Consider the following 17,190-nt stretch of genomic DNA (forward strand, 5'->3'; position numbering starts at 1 on the left):
ACAGCAGAGTCACTTGGGGATATGGTATCATCTCACTCCTCTAAGAGTTTTCCAATACTTCTCTCCTTTCAATTTCTGAAGGTATCTGTTTGAGACTTTGGCATGGCAGGAAGGTGACTCCCCCACAGTGAACCATAGTAACCTGAAGATTATTTTTTCCACTTTCCCAATCTGAGATTGCTTTTTCCTGCCAACTGCTCAAGCACACCATGGATGAAGATTAATATTCTAAAAATAGTTTAAACTGTGACAGCAGTACCATGGAAATATTTGTCCAGTTTGGAAAAATTACCAGCATACAAGTACAGGAGATAACCCAGAGTTAGACATTTTGTTCTCCAGAGCAGAAAGAGCTCCTTTGTACTCTTGGACAGCCAGGGGATTTCATTTTGTTTATTTTTAACTCTCACTGAAGCCAATCAATGGAAGCTTCATCTCCGGTCATGCTGCCAGTGGGGATAAAATGTAAAGCCGCAAATCTCTCTTCAAAGTGGGATTTACATCCTTATGTACTTAATGAAATCACTCCAGCAGATCCTATCTGACATACATTTATCCACAATGGTTAATAAGTTACTTGTTTTTTCAATGCAGATACATTCCTTCTGTGGCCATGATATCAACTAAGGAGGCTGTAATTAATCTGTCGACACTTTTGTTTGCTCTCCCTTTCTCAAAGCAATAGGAGACCTATTTGAGAAGTGCAGAGTTAGGTCTTTCATTCCTGCTGGATGATTCCTTTGAGCAGAGGAAGAATATTATTTGGCAAAGTTGGAAGACCATTCTTTGTGTTATTGTGTTATTCTACATGTGTGGAAGGTGATTAGTCTGGCTCGGGACAGAGAGAAGGACCCTTAGACTCATGCCAATTAAACAGACTGAAGTGTGAGATGGAGCCCAGAGGCAAACAAACCATGCCCAAGAGGTCTTGTTTCTGACAGGTGCTTTGGGACCTGTGATTTCCAATTAGTGAGCCAGGTTTGAGATGGTACATGTCAGAGTCAAAGACAACTTGGAGAAAAGTCCTGCTTTAAAGATATTTTCCATAATGCGGCATAAAAATCCTAGAAACTTGGCAATGTTCACCAGGTAGCTTTTCTTGTGTGGCAGTTTGTATTACTGGGCCACTAGATCAGAGGCATCTTCTTCTAGTGACTAGTAACCATGAGCATACTTTAAAGTGAGCAAACACCATGAATTGAATACCTTTGCATGACTCACTCTCTTCAGCTCGGGGCCTCCAACTGAGACAAGGCAGAGGAGCTCTGACCTTCCCTAGTGGAAACTGTCTGATAAAACCTGCAAGAAGGAAAGCAGGTAAAACAGGAGGCAGAGAAGAGGAAGAAGTAGGGGCAAGGAAAGAAAAGGATACAGGCAGAACTACTTGAAGTAAAGGGGGTTATTACTTAGTAACCACATACAATAGTCTACATGAGACCTGGGACTGTGGCTTAAACGCTGGATCTGCTTTTCTGCAGAAATGCACTTATAAAGATTCCCAGAGCAATGTCTTTAATCAGAGAATCTTCAAAGGGCTCAGGCTCCACATGGATGCCAGCATTCATGTCTTGCTAGTGCAATGTGTGTGCTTCCTCCTCTTCTGTTTGATTTTGAGTTGCAGAACAGTATCATGACAGTCTGTATCTGCCAACAAATAGCTGTTCAGCTGCTCCGGCATTTCATGTTCTACCTGAAGTCCCATCCCTTGTCAGCTGCCTTTTAATCTTAGCAAAGATTGTTTTTTCATATTTTCTTTTTTTTAACTTTCCCATTATCATCTACACTCCACCATTTCTTCCAGTACTTCCTTGTTCATGGGAGGATTTTGTCTTAAAATCCAACATTCCCTGTGGTCTGAATTGCTTCATGCTGCCTGTTTGCTCTGTTGCTTAGTGCTATTCGCTAATCACACTTCTTGTTATAGGTGTCACCTATTACTAGGTGGCTGCTGCCAGAAGACAGCTGTGCTGTTTGCAACAGGCTATTAACGGTGTCAATTTGGAACAAATACCCTCTTAAGTTTAAAAATAAGACTTCCAAAAAATTTCCACTTGTCATTACATTTACTTACAAGCTGAATTACAGGATCAAAATATACATGTTTATCTATTTTCCCCAGTAGATTTTTATTTTAAACACCAAAACTGTATTTATGTTTGCAGCTCAAAACTGGAATTATTCTAATATATGACAATTCGTAAGAGATTTGCAATAAAAATAGACAAATCTGTTCTCAGTGTTCATAATTAGATTAAAAAGAAGACATGAAATGGAGATATGTAATTTAAATCTTCCAAGTCTTTTTGGATTCACTAATTGGGAGTGTTGCAATGTAGGAAAAAACAGAGTGCTTATAAATTTGCAGTGTTTCTTTACAGACCCTTTTTTTCTAACTGAGTTGATTCATTACCATCTGACAGCTGCTGTTTTGTGGGCTTAAAAAAAATGAGTCAAAGTCTTCAGTATAATTCCAAGGATATGTATCAGTGTGGCAAAAGCCGATGACAACTTAAAACCCTGTTGCCAAGTATATATGGGTGTATAAGCTGAGCCATGCGTGAATTTTCTGGGTCAGGCTCAAGTTGTAGTTATACTGTGCACCAAGGATGGGGGAGGCCTGAATTCACTCAGGCAGGTATTGTTCAAACAGGGAAATGAAGCAGGGTGCAAGAGGCCAAGTCCTGGCAGGAGTGAGCCATGCTGTGGCTTTGTAGCCGTAGAGTTGGCCCACGCTAGAAGCCCTGCCCTTCTGCAAAGCTGCTCTTCCCAGAGGCGGTCCTGCCTTCAGCTCCAGCACTAGCTCATCTGGTTTCTTTGCATCACATCCCCTTGCACAGCACAAGCCTGGCCTTTGCCAAGCAGAGGAGGAACGACTTTCACGTCCCAGTCCCTCCAGCCCCGAGCCTCCCTGCCGAAACTTACCCAACACCACAAACTATGCAGATACAGAAAGAACACCAGCCATCAGTTAGATGGCAGGGAGCTGCTGCAGCTGGTGGTTCAGCAGGTGGCATTGTTCTCTCAGAGACTGTGTGAAAGTGAAGTTCAGCTCCCTACCGGGGAGGAGCGCCCAGCTGCGGTTGTTTTGCTGAGGGTGTGACGATCATTGAGAGGCCTGGCTTCCTGTGGTAATTAATGGCTTCTGGTGATTTCTGGACCATCCTTTCAGTCTGATTTCAGTTCACTTTAATGGGTCCCGTAGCATAACTGTGCTCTTCCCCAGGCTCCCTCAGGACTCTTTATGGGCATCGGGCTGTCCGCTGCAGTCTGTCCCGAACTGCACAGTACTTGTGGCTTTGGTCCTCTGTCTTATGGGCAGTGAGGAAAGCAAAGTCTGCTTTAAATGAACTGTGTGACAAACACTCAAAGTCAGAAAGAACAAAGCTGAGTGGGCATTCATGTACCAAATTTTGAAGATCTGCAAAAATTTGTGGGAGTTTCTGGTTGATTGGCACTTTACAGATGTGATTTACCAACATTAAGGGATTTTTATATAAACATAAGAGTTTTCCCTCAAGCTGTCAGTTCATCACCTTTCATGACACTTATCCTTTGTAGTTTTAACACGGTATTATAATAATTTGGCTTCCCTTCAACATTCACTAGGAAATGCCTAAATATACTGTGCAAGAAAATCTGTATTTTATATTTCAATATTATGTCTTACTTTTTAATAGTGATACAAAAGAATGTGTTTGTAGAAAAATAAAAATTAGTGAAAAATATGTATGGAAGACAGAACTAGAGATAGGTCATCTCAAAATCCCAGATCTTGCTGCTCCCAAACGTTATAATGAGACTTCAAAAATCTACCTCCAAACTTTACAACTGGCCCATCTCCCTGTTGTGGTGCCCAAAGACTGACATTGGGTCACCTTATGTCCCTAGGCATATAGATAGGGCAAAACAGTCCATCTGGTGAGATGAAGATAACACAGAAGCCTTTCCAGCAGTATCTGTAATGCAAGCAAGGCTGTGATAACCACGCTCCTGGGACATGACTAGTCCTGTTAAACAATTTGAATGCCCCGCCTGAGCTATTCCTAGGTTTCTTTCTTGTTAACTCTTGAGTAGGATACATGGCATAATTGTAAAAGGAGCTAAGGTTAGAAAGAGATGCATGTTAGTAATTAAAAAGTCGATTGGAAGATTAGTGCTCTGTCACAGTCTCTGCACCCAGGACAACACATCAACCATTTTTTATACATAGTATACTTCAAGTCTTCAGTACAGATGACATGCAGGCAAGTACCCCCTGAGAAAGCATGTGCTCATGCAGCAAATCCTCATTTTGAAAAAAAATGTAGGAAAAATTGAAAAAATAGATGTTCTCTCCCTACAAAATCATGACGTGCAACTAGAGATGCATCAGTAGAGGGCAGGCCAAGATGTAGAAAAGACTTCTGTGGCCTGAGGTGGACTATTCCTCCATGCCTTTGAATGGAGAGGGTTATTACACCATTATTCTGGGTGACTTTTATGAGGTTGCACATGATGGAAAAAGACAATAGCTTCCTGAATCCAATTTTCCTCCCACGCAAGGGCAATCACAATCTGTCCCTGAATATTGTTGTGTCCTAGTAATATATACACTTATTCCTCTATCTGGAGTGCTGAAAACATTGTGCTGCTTCATTACAGAAATCCATAAAATCATGAAAAGTTTCTTAAACAGTGTTTTGGAGAGCTGGTGGCTTGGAATATACAAGCAATTTTGTCAAAGGAAAAAACATACCAACTCTAACTTCACACAGATGATTTTGCAGCATTGAGGCCTACTTCTTCGCTGAATGGGATTATAAATTATCTCTGAGCTATTCTGCTTCCAGTTACTCCATCTGTAATCATTCTAGTGTGGTTTCTAACGGAAATGCATACGTACAAACATGAAAATACTTCCTGTCCATGTTGAAAGGAAGGTTTCTTGGGATTTATTTGACAGACAACATATCATGAAACCTTTAAATAGTAATTAACTAGCACATTTTGGACAAACTTTTCAAGTAAAAGCATCTGTGCATAAAGCAAAGTAAAACAGTTCTCATTTGATATTAAGAATTATTTGGCTCAGATATGAAGCTTTGGCCCTATACCCAGGGCTTTTTTATCTGGGGACGGGAAAGGAGAAAAAGAAAGATGGGAAAGGTTTTTTGCAAACATTGCTCTCTGACTTCCTCAGAAACAGTTGCTTTGACTGGACTTATTTGACCAGAGCAGTCATTTACATTGTAAACAGCCACCTCTGAAGCATATATTTATAAGCGTTTTTTTATAAGAATTGCTTCTAAAGGGCAGTTGATCTCATCTGGAAGAACATCTAACACAGGTCAGGTGGGTGAAAGTGCCTGCCACTCCCCTGAGCATGAAGGAAGCTTCATCCAGGTGGAGGTCAGCTCCCTCCTGACTGTAATGCTTCTCCACGTGCCTGGTCTTGGAGCTCTTCAGCCTGGACCCAAAACTGTCAAGTGAGTTTGTCAGTATGAAGAAATTAACTGTGGACTGACTGCACCGCATGGTAGCAAGGATCCTTAGTGGGACGAAAGAGGGACAGAACAAGACAAAACATGATAGACGTCTTTAAAATCATGAGCAGCAGAGGAGATAGAGGAGGAAAAACTGCTCACTGTCTTAGCAAAAGAACTAAGGGACATTCAGTGAAATAGCTAGTGGCAGGTTTCATAGCAAACCAAGTAAGTTATTTCTTCATGTAACACCTAGATTAGCTGTGGGACTGATTACCACAGGACATTGTGGGTGCTAAAAGTCAACACAGGTTCAAATGCAGGCTAGAAAAATGGGTATAAGAAAAATTCCTGTAAGACATGACCAGTAATTCAGCAAGTCCTTGACATTCAAATTTCTGACAGTTTGGAGAATATTCTGGGCAAGTTATAACTATATATGCTTGCACCGCTCTCTTAATTTCTTTTATTGTTCTCTCTTGTTCTTCTCTTCATTATCCATCACTAATTGCTGTTATCTGGATGGACCTTCCACCTGATCAAGGAGAGCTATCCCTACATGCACATGCTTAGCTGCAGTGTGATGAAAGCTAATCCCTACTTCTTTCTCCAGTGCTCGTTTTGTATGAAACATTTGACTGCTTCCCACCACAGGATTTTCTTTGGTTTTCATTTCTTTTTTTCCACCATTTGTTTTTCTCATTTATTCAGAAACTCATGATAGATGCTACTTCTTCCCACCCTACATACAGAAACATTAGAAACCTTTGAAGTCTGCCTCAAAAATATATATAATCACTCCAGTAAATTTTGTACAGGAAATAAGCCATGTGCTACATTAATATGCTTATTTCCTTTAAAGTAAGATACAAAATTAATTATATAATCAGTTACATTTACATATAGTCCAGTGCTTATTGGTATACATAGTACTAAAGGACTGCCACCTGGTGCCTTGAGCCTCCAAACCAGGGCTCTACTGAGAAGATCTGGATTTCTGAAAATCTTAAGCAAAAAATACAGACAAGATTTATTACCAAATATTTCAGGGAGTTTCTTACCAAATATTTTGTATGCCGACAATTGTATTTTCAGCCAACTTTACTCAGTACACTAACAATGACCACAAAACATCATGTTACCCCATCTTAATTTTACATTTTCCTCTGTAATCATGTCAGACTTCTCAGAAGAAAACTACATTGTCAAACTGGGCAGGAAAATGTTGCAAAGAAAGAATTATTCTCAGCCTTTCCTGTACACAGAGTGAAGCAATCAGCTGGCTATAGCTGTTTATGCACACAGAAATCTTCTGTTTTCCCCAGGTGATCTTCATAATATTTGTGTAGTCAAGAACCCAACAGTACCCGAGGGCTGTTGAGACTATCTGGAACTGGACAGGTGGTCACGTCAGCACCCTTCAATCACTGAAGCTGAGCATGGTTTTAGGTTGCAGTTAATGGCTCCTCAAAGCACCACAGCTGTGGGAGGAAATTCCACTCCTCTTGGCTCGGTGAATGAAAGGAGAGCAGGGAAGTAAACATGAAATCAGTAAATGTGATTGCATACCATTAAACCCTTTCCAGACTGCACAATGGTATCAGATTGGTACAAGTCAGTGGTTGGTCTCGGGCTGGAATCACTGAGATTAAATGAACCCTGAGTAGAGGACTGGTGCAACTAGGCATGCGCTGCTTAAAACCTTATCTTTCAATTCAGTTATCTCTGAACCTGACGCATCAGCCCCATGCTACATCAAGGAGAAAATTTATCCTGAATTAGGAAAGGAAAGGCATGCAGCAACTGTATTTCAGCCTGCAGATGTATCAGTGTTCATCCCATCACCAGGCCAGGGGCTGAATGTTGGACAGAGGCTCAGGGATGAGGAAATCCCTGTGGCTTAGCACTTTTACCTGTGAAATAGTCCAGCACTGGCTCTGGCATACTCTTGCCATCTGCCTATTCACTTTGTGGTTACTCTCCCTCCCTTTTTAAGTAAACAGAGAACAAGACCTGAACCCACTGACACCTTGTATGTGAGCTGTGTGAAAGAAAAGGCTCCTTTTGCCCTCTTTCCCTTTCCTCGCCATGTATTCGCACAGGCCTCGCATAAGGATTCCTGGTAGTGCTTTGGGTATCTGAAATGTAAAGGTCACTTCTGCAGAAGAACGATACATAATGCATACATAGCTGTGGTGAAGAGGTTGGGTTAAACATTTCCAGGCGTAGGCTGAAATTTCTGCAAATATAGATTTAGTCTGTAAATATTTCCACAACCTAATCCCTGTCTCATACAGTCATATGCATGTTTCATCCAAGAGAGTTTTAAATCTGTCTTAAGGTTTCCAACACCTTTTAAGATGTTTCAAATAACATGTCTGTTCTACAGATTTCCTAAGACAAAGTCAAATGATTTGTCAAAACTCAGAAGGTCAACAACAGGATCGGGATTAAATTGCAGTAGTGATGACCCTAATTCTACTCAACTACTCATTGTCACCTGTCCCTGTCTACATACAGTGTAATTGTGCAGTGTGAAGTTCTTCAGCGTAAAGGACTGGAGTTTTTATGGAAAAGCTAAAGTTCAAGAAAACATCCTGAATGCTCACTACAACCATCAGCACTTACCATAGACATTTTTAATCTATATTTTTACTCTACAGCTTTTTTGGCATTATCAAATGCATTTCTGTTCCAGAAGGTGTTAGAGAAAAATACGTTAGAGCGGTCTCTAACAATGTCTGCTTCTAACAAGACATTTTTCCATGGGAAGGTATTTTGCCATGGGAACTCACAGAAGTTTCATATAGCTGCCAGCCAAAATGCTGTTCAAACTCAAAACTGATATGTGACAATTGTACCATTCCACCCAGTGAAGAATACAAATGGCTGTGGGAAAAAGCAATCAAAAGCTCTCTGGCGACACAGGAAGATTTCTATTGAGTTCAGTGACTTTTGGGTGAGACCCATAAGAATATAGAAATAATCAATTAATTAAATATTTAAACTTACTCATACAGGACTAAGCACATTTTCTGCTCTAGAAATGTACTAGACACCAAACAGATCTAAGAATTTGAGTTCAAATGGGAATAAATGCAGCAATATGAGAAAACTTGTATCTATCACAGAATCACAGAATCCCAGGTTGGAAGGGACCTCAGGGATCATCTAGTCCAACCTTTCTAGGAGGAGCATAGTTAGACAAGATGGCCCAGCACCCTGTCCAGGCGACTCTTGAAGGTGTCCAATGTGGCCGAGTCAACCACTTCCCTGGGGAGATTATTCCAATGGTTGACTGTCCTCACTGTGAAAAATTTTCCTTTGGTGTCCATCGGAATCTCCCCAAGAGCAACTTGTGTCCATTCCCCCTTGTCCACTCCATGTGACTGCTTGTAAAAAGGTAGTCTCCGTCTTCTTTGTAGCTGAAGAAAGAAAATTTTCTACTGGAAGTTCAGGTAAATGTGGAATCAGCTGCAAAAATATGGAGTGATTAATGAAATTATGCGATTTCCGTCCGTCCCCGCCCCATACCCCCCAAATCTGGGCCAAGGTTAATTCCAAACTGTTTGAATACACAAATATTTGCCTGTGTTTCTTCTTAAGCATATTTCTAAGCAACGTCTTTAAAAACTTATTCCCCAAAACCAGATTAACCAGAATGTAAAAAATAAGAAATGACATATGCTTATATTAACTGATTATTTTCTAGCCATTGGCAAACTTGTATGGTAATTATTTCTTCAAAAGAAGGTCATCCTGTATCATGTGCTTTATAATAGAGAGATGTTTATACACAGATACACAGAATAGTATAGGTTGGAAAAGATCATCGAGTCCAACCGTAAACCTAACACTGCCAATTCACCACTAAATCATGTCCCTGAGCACCACATCCAAGTCTTTTAAATACCTCCAGGGTTGGTGACTCAACCAGTTCCCTGGGCATCCTGTTCCAATCCCTGACAACCCTTTCTGTGAAGTAATAGTTCCTAATTTCCTTATGTAATACAATTACCCAAACCAGCTGGAGGACACAAGCTAAGTCAGGACCAGGATTTCTCATGGGTCAGTTCTGAATTATTTATGCATATTATACAACAAGACTTCTTATTACAAAATGCTTAAACGGTATTGGGAGCAAAGCCCAGCACCCAGGACTTCCTGTCCCACTTAAGCACCATAACTATGGGGCTACATAGCTACCTACACTTTCTCCTATTTTCTTTCTCTTCCCATGGATTATTGCATACTTGGCTTCAACAGGAGGGTGGAAAATGCTCCTTCCAACCTAACTGAAATTTTCGCGTCTGGAGCATTCGTATGGCAGATAGGAGCTGTGGGTTTGAACCTTCTTGGCTTGGGAGTCTGCAGAGCTCTGATCTCACAGTCTCTGTGCAATGCTTTTATCACCAGACAACTACAAAAACAGTAAGTGATGTCAGCTCCTCCTCTGGCTGAGGGGATTGAGTGCACCCTCAGTAAGTTTGCAGATGACACCAAGCTGGGTGGAAGTGTTGATCTGCTGGAGGGCAGGAAGGCCCTACAGAGGGACCTGGACAGGCTGGATCCTTGGGCTGGAGCCAATGATATGAGATTCAACCAGGCTCAGTGCTGGGTCCTGCACTTCGGTCACAACAACCCCGTGCAACGCTACAGGCTTGGGGAAGAGCGGCTGGAGAGCTGCCTGGAGGAAAAGGACCTGGGAGTGTTGGTTGACAGCCGGCTGAACATGAGCCAGCAGTGTGCCCAGGTGGCCAAGAAGGCCAACAGCATCCTGGCTTGTATCAGGAATAGTGTGGCCAGCAGGAGCAGGGAGGTGATCGTCCCCCTGTACTCGGCACTGGTGAGGCCACACCTTGAATCCTGTGAGCAGTTTTGGGCCCCTCAGTACAAGAAGAACATCGAGGTGCTGGATCGTGTCCAGAGAAGGGCAACGAAGCTGGTGAAGGGTCTAGAGAACAAGTCTTATGAGCAGCGGCTGAGGGAGCTGGAGTTGTTTAGTATGGAGAAGAGGAGGCTGAGAGAAGACCTTATCGCTCTCTCTACAACTCCCTGAAAGGAGGTTGTAGTGAGGCAGGGGGTCAGTCTCTTCTCCCTAATAACAAGTGATAGGATGAGAGGAAATGGCCTCAAGCTGCGCCAGGGGAAGTGTAGGTTGGGTATTAGGAAAAACTTCACCGAAAGGGTTGTCAGGCATTGGAACAGGCTGCCCAGGGAGGTGGTTGAGTCTCCATCCCTGGAGGTATTTAAAAGAAGGGTAGATGTGGTGCTTGAGGATGGTTTAGTGGTGGACTTGGCAGTGATAGGTTAGTGGTTGGACTCGATGATCTTAAGGGTCTTTTCCAACCTTAACGATTCTATGATTCTATGATTCTATGTTGCTAAAATTCTACATGGTTCTTTGATACAGTTGTAGGGATTGCAAAAGAAGGTAGGAGCTTCTATCCTTTGGGTTTTAGGCATCCTATAGGACCGAACCCTGCAACCATCTAATCTTCCAAATTTGCTTGCTCGTCTACTGATAAAAAGCCAGCACTTCTTTTCACTGGGATCACTCAGTTCCAAAAAACATAGTCCTTCTTACTTACTTTTTATAGTAATTTGTGAGTGACAATCTCAAGCACTGTATAAACATTAGTCCCACAGCATCCAGGGGAACTAACCTACATTTTTCTCAGTTCACAGCAAACAAGCAAGGAAATGCTGCAATGTAGAGCCTAGGAAGCAAAATCCAGCAGTTGATCTAGTGGGTATTCTGCCTTGGGGATACCATGGACCTAAAATATGCATACATTTTTGTCCTGTATGAATTATTTTAGACTGTATCATTCTAATTAGATTCTTAGATAAGACTGAATAGTGAGTTTCTGCCTATTTTTCCAGTTTCTGAATTCACCCTTTGGCTCAGTGACTGGCTTCCATTTTATGCCTCTGGAGAGCATAATGTACTGCCTGAATAACTGTGCTGTTTTATGTCCAAGGCACTTATCTGCTTCCATTAAACCATGCTGAGATTTAAAATTAACACAAGGGAAGGGAAAACTACTCTGATCGAGATTTCCATCTCAGCTACTTCGGCATAAATTCAGTGATTAAAATTCTAATGGAATTTTCTTTTCCTTGAGATTTTTGTGAACTCTTAACCATTTCAACACTAAACAGTTAAAAGCTGAGATAATTCAGGTTTTATCATATTTCTCCCTTTTGACAAAATACACTTAACTGAGAAAGATGAAAAAATTATTAAGGGAAAGTAATGGCCTGAAGCTCTGTTTTTGTCAAAAATAATAAAAAGGTAGTCTTACAGAGGCAGAGTTGCAATATTTGTAATTATAGAGTGGCTGAAGAGTTATTCAACCTGTCACGGAAGCTGAAGGATGATTATTCAGACTTATATTTGACAGGTGATTAAGTAACAGTAACAAAACCACATTGACTGAAAGTAAAACAGTTAAATGAGTTTCAAAGACTTATACTAATGATGTGAGATACTTGGGGTCCAAGCCGGCGCCATGTATTCCACAAACTCCGAGTGCTTTCTTCCATGAGTTGTCCATCATGCTTATTCATCTTAACCTTTGTATAACAGCCTGTCCATATTTTATTTGTCTAACTCAAACACTGCTAGGCAAAGGTAGTAATTTTTAATTCTGCTCATGCTACACTCATTATTTTTTACCACTATTCTGTTCATGTCAGGGAATGCAAGATCAGGATATTTAAATACTTAAACACAGAAATGTGTGGGGAGTAAGCCTGTAAAGTCATCACTGATAGAACTGTTCAGACAAATAATCTTTGCCAGCAGTAAAGTGACCCTAAACCTTACAGACATTTGCAAATACTCTTCAGCCTTCCACTGTAGATATTTTCTTGTGAAGCTTCTGAACATTTTTAGTTGTCTCCCCTGTTCATACCCCACATACCTTGAATATTCCTATAGAAATCCATATGCCTTAGGAATTTGCCAGTGGCTTCTCCAACATGGCTTTTGCAGGTATTCCTATCTCCCCTCACTTCTTGTTGAACTGATGATAAGCGAGGAAGTGTCTTCTGAGGGTCCTTGGGGACACTGACCCACATATGAGTTTTGGGTCTATGAAGCAAAGTAGAGTACTCACCTCCCAAGAGGTAAAAAGCCTCACCAGGAGGCTGCTCTCCTACCAGACAGATTTTATTTCATACAGGGGTGAAGGGAATGAAGAACCTCACTCACATCAGCAAATCCTCCAGGGGACCTACTGCAAATGACAGTAACCTCAATGCTGAAGTAATAATATTGATTTAACTACAGTAGTCTTAGGACACATTGATCTAAAAAAGTATCAGAGCACAGGAAGAGGTATTGTCCTTTATTAATCAGCTCATAGACCTGAAAGATAGGCAGCTTTCTGGATTGCATCTGCTGTCATTTCTTATCATGCCTGATGAAATGACTCTGAACCGGAAAGGACTGGAGGACAGTTTGGGGCTTGGCATTACAAGAGTGCAATAAGAGGACTAAATCTTCACAAACTGAACTTGATTCATTTTCAGAGTCATCTGTAGATCAGATTTAGTTACTAATTATATTGCTTCATAATCAACTAATGAACATGTTTCGGTACATTTGAGAAACTACTGCCTTTTTTAGTAACACTGGGATTTTACTAGAAACCCTGTTATTAAACTAATGATCAGCACTAGAGAGAGGATCTCAACTGTAGTGTTTTTCACAGTTTACATGCTTTAGCAGTGTGATTCACTGAGGTTCCTTTGCAAAATATATTTATGATTTTTAGTGCAATATTTATTTGAAGTTCTATATGTTGTCCTAATTTCACTGGATAAGTAGTCTGCCATGAGCTGTTTGCACCCTTTACAGTTGACATAATTTATTAAATGCTTCTCAATACAAGGCTTTGTAGATTATATAGTGGACGTGAGCATAGTATATTGCATTTGCAAGCTCAGACATATGGTAGTAATAAAGAGTGATGGCTCTGACAATTTCCTTTTCTAAATAATGCAACTTTATTGAGTAAGGGCTGAAGATGCCAAGGTAGCCATTCTGTAATCTAACAAACATTTGCACAGATGTACTTGAACACATGGTCATCCATACATGTCTGTAAACTCACACAAGTGTAATGTGAATCACCCTTGGAACTACCCCACAAAAGTCTGACCCAAAGTCTATTTAAATCTATAGAAGATTCCCACTGATTTTGTTATGTTGTGGATGAGGTCCAAAAGGGATGATTATGGAGGTTTCTTTGCAGAAGGCAGGTTATCAACTTCTTTAAGAACTGGTGAAATCCTCTCATGAAAAAACTTCCACAGACTTTATTGAGATCAGGATTTTCCCGATGTATGTTTAGATAATCAGCTTTATGTGCTCTTTAATGACCAAGAAGTAATGCTGATAAATCTGGAAATTCCATTGTGAATAATTAATCTTCAGCTGCATAAAGTATCTCTGCCAATGCACTACAACTGATATTCTTACATTATATTGAGATATTTTAGGGAATGTACTCTCATTCTTCATCCAGACATCTATTTTATCCTCAGTCCCTGCTGGGATTTACAGAGCAAGTGCTCTTTTGCCTTTTCACGGGCAAGCTAATTAATGTCAGTGCTGGTGCCATTAAAAATTGCATGATAGCTAGCATGCTTGCCTAAAGAAGTAGAAATCTTGGTTCAAATCCCTCCTCTGCCCTGTGTGGCCTGAACTTGCATCTCCCATTTCCTAGGAAGCTGCCTGGATTCCTATGAATGGGCATGATATATGATTAAAGCTGTCCTAACTTCTGTCAGGTGTTTAAGTATTCACGGAATGGCTTATGGGAATGCAGGTCTTCCTTCTCATGGCTGAGTGCCCCAGAAGCACAAAACTGGAGATTTATTTAAACATTGGGTAATTTGTTCTCCATTTGCTTTCTTTCTTCCCACCTCAAAATAATTATTAACTATTCCAGGGAGACCTCTGAAAGAGAGGTGTTTGGGACTTTTCTCACTCTGGCTTAGCACTCCTCCAGGATATATGGTTTAAGTGCTCTTGACAGAGGAGAGCTGCAGAATAAGTAGCTACTGTCACTGCCAGATTGAACAAAATCAGGTACCAGCAATGAATGATCTCTGGCTGAAATCAAGCTGTCACTGAAGTCAATAAGAAATGGGAAGGAATCACATTTTCCTTCATAACGAAAACAGGCCCACAAATTGAAAAGGAGGAACTTCAAGCTAATACTGTTTCATTTTCTTACTGTTCTGCTCCTGCTTACTGGTTTACTTCTTTTTGTTATTTTTTAGGACAAGGCCTTAAGGGTTTTCTTTTCTGTAATCTTGATCAGCTGGCTTCTTTTTAAAAAATACAACCTTTTCTTTTCCTTTCCTGCAGGTCCTGTTGCCACCATATGATGATCCTGTGAACGGAGCTGCTAAAGATCCACCACCACCTTACGTATCAGCATAAGAGAGAGAATGCAGTGTACCTAGAGAGGATAGCTTTACTTTTCAGACATTGAGGCAATAGTTCAATAATTTCACTTCCAGGATATAACCTCTATGGGTTATACATTCCTGTTTTGCAGACATATTGAAACCTAAATTGTATGATTAAAATTATGTAGATAGTTTTAATAATTTGCTGCAACTACAGTAGTGTTTCAGAAACTAGTGAACTGATTTCAGAACAAATCTGGGTAGCGCTAAGGTTATTGTAGTCTGAATAGCTTTTTTCACTATGTCTGACATGCAATGCTAGAGAACATAGAACTCTGCAGTCTCAATCAAGTTCAGAGTGTAACTTTCTTTTTTTATTTGTAAAACTTCCAAAGCATTACAAATGTGTTTCTCAGATGCCCAGTTTTACCTTCAGAATACAGACCAAGTCCAAAAAATTTACATTCCACTTCATTTCTGTTCTGCAAGAATTTATTAAGTTGTTATACTATGAAGGGTGATGATTGCAAGAAGAAGAATAAGTCTTACGCACTATTCTCATCAACCTGACTAATGGGAAACAAATTTAATTGAGCAGAATAAGTATGGGAAATGAGAGTAGACAAAGCACTCTGTAATATGTAACAAGCCAGAACCTGTGGTCTACACAGACTCACCTTGTCCCAGCCTGCAACCATTCTAACGCTCAAAAAAGAGTTCTTACCAACTTCTGGCAGTTTTCTTTTCCTGCCTGTACATCTTTTTCCTCCCCACCAACTTCACAAATAGTATTTTGAGGTAAAAAAATCCCTGCTTTTAAAGTCCCATGGTTAGGTGACAAAGCTGCATCTTTCACACTCGATATGCAAATGTTTTCCCATTCACGTTGGAATGTGCCTGTAAATATTGCAATGTTCTGCTGAGTGTGAACTAAATTATGCAGATTCTAAGATATATGTTCCCAACCTATGGGAAACTTATGCATGCAACTTCCTCGAGCATTAGCAGGTATGTTTTGCGTGTTTCTCATATACATCAACGTGGGGATTTTAGATTTCTTTTATGACTGAATTGGTTGTGCTGAGAATCTTTCTCATGGGACTCGTCCATCCATGACTGTTTGTGTGAGGTATTTATTTCTTCCCCAGAGAAGTGCCTCCTGCAAATGTAACTTTTTGTTGTTTCTGAAAGTTCTACTTTTCATTGAAAAGGAAGAGGAAAAGGGAATATAATGTGTGTCTCTACCTCTCATGGTTTCCCCCTGTGTTGGTTCCTCTGCATTTGGGGTGATTGAAGAGGCTGAAGCTAGACTGATGCCATTGCACACCGCCCCATGTAAAGGGTAGTGCAGAGCTGAGCCACAGTTTGGAGGGGCACCAGAAGGAACCAAGGTGTCGTCTCTCCTGTGACTGAGCGAGCATGTGAGTCCACACCCTTCCTAAGGAGGACACCCATTCTCACCCTCAGTGCATTGACTCCATTCTGCAGACTGAAGAAGAGTGGAGCTTTTCCTGCCTTCTTCTGGAAAAGAGCTTTCCAGGGGAACGCAGGACCAACAACTTCTTTTCATGGAGGTTGCTGTTGTGACCTGTCCTTGCAAAGGCCAGGAAATGAAGGGCCAGACTCTTTCTGCCTGTGTCTTCCACACTCCTGGGAAAAGACAGGTCTCCATCTGCTTGTTGGCATTTTACTTCAGGGTTCATCTACTCTGAGATCAAACTAAGCAATGCTTTTGAGCTGAACCAATCCTGAAGTCCATCCATTGGTATCTGTCACAGTCCTATTGCTTCCTTCAGAATAACTCCATGTATTATTATCTCATTACAGTTATCTTCATGAATTAATCTGATTTTGGGGGTTGGGCTGGCTGGCTGGGCTTCTGATCTTCATTTTCTTTCATCTTGACAGATTTGTGAAGGATTTGAAACAGTCATCTGTTTGAGAGAAGCTGGTTGTAAATACATCGCATGTGTGTATACAAACTTCTCTGCAATAAAAGGGTGTTTCCTCAAGACTATGGAAATCATTTTGCTGGTCTTCCAAGAACAACCATACAAAAATTCCTGTCCAACCAATCTGGCATGGCAGCATTTTCTCTGTAAATGACCTAAACAACAGTTTTTCAGGCCACTCGCCAGTCTATTCATTGGCTTTTCCCTCCATACTGTATAAATGGAGAATAGAACAGTAAGTTCTGTAATTTATTGTACAATAAAACCAAGAGAGAATTCAAGCTTTTAGTTCATTGTCCAGAAGTGCAGGCAGTTTTCCAGGTCTGATGAAGTGTGTTATATACAAC

The 17,190-nt window shown here is 40.8% G+C and overlaps 1 protein-coding gene across 2 annotated transcripts in view; it reads left to right on the plus strand.

Annotated features, from left to right (window-relative positions):
- LAPTM4B (lysosomal protein transmembrane 4 beta) overlaps window positions 1–16,903 on the plus strand; it is a 64,048-nt gene extending 47,145 nt beyond the window's left edge. Inside the window, exons 7-8 of one of the 2 annotated variants that reach the window (XM_075085464.1) lie at window positions 14,848–14,922; window positions 16,800–16,903. In XM_075085464.1, coding sequence (XP_074941565.1) covers window positions 14,848–14,922 — 75 coding nt within the window. In that variant the 3' untranslated portion in view covers window positions 16,800–16,903. Of the gene's footprint in view, window positions 1–14,847 lie in introns of both variants that reach the window. The other variant, XM_075085465.1, reaches the window with a different exon arrangement.
- The last annotated feature ends 287 nt before the right edge of the window (window positions 16,904–17,190 follow it).

Source organism: Phalacrocorax aristotelis, chromosome 2 (genome assembly GCF_949628215.1).
Source record: "Phalacrocorax aristotelis chromosome 2, bGulAri2.1, whole genome shotgun sequence".
Taxonomy (NCBI): Eukaryota; Metazoa; Chordata; class Aves; order Suliformes; family Phalacrocoracidae; genus Phalacrocorax; species Phalacrocorax aristotelis.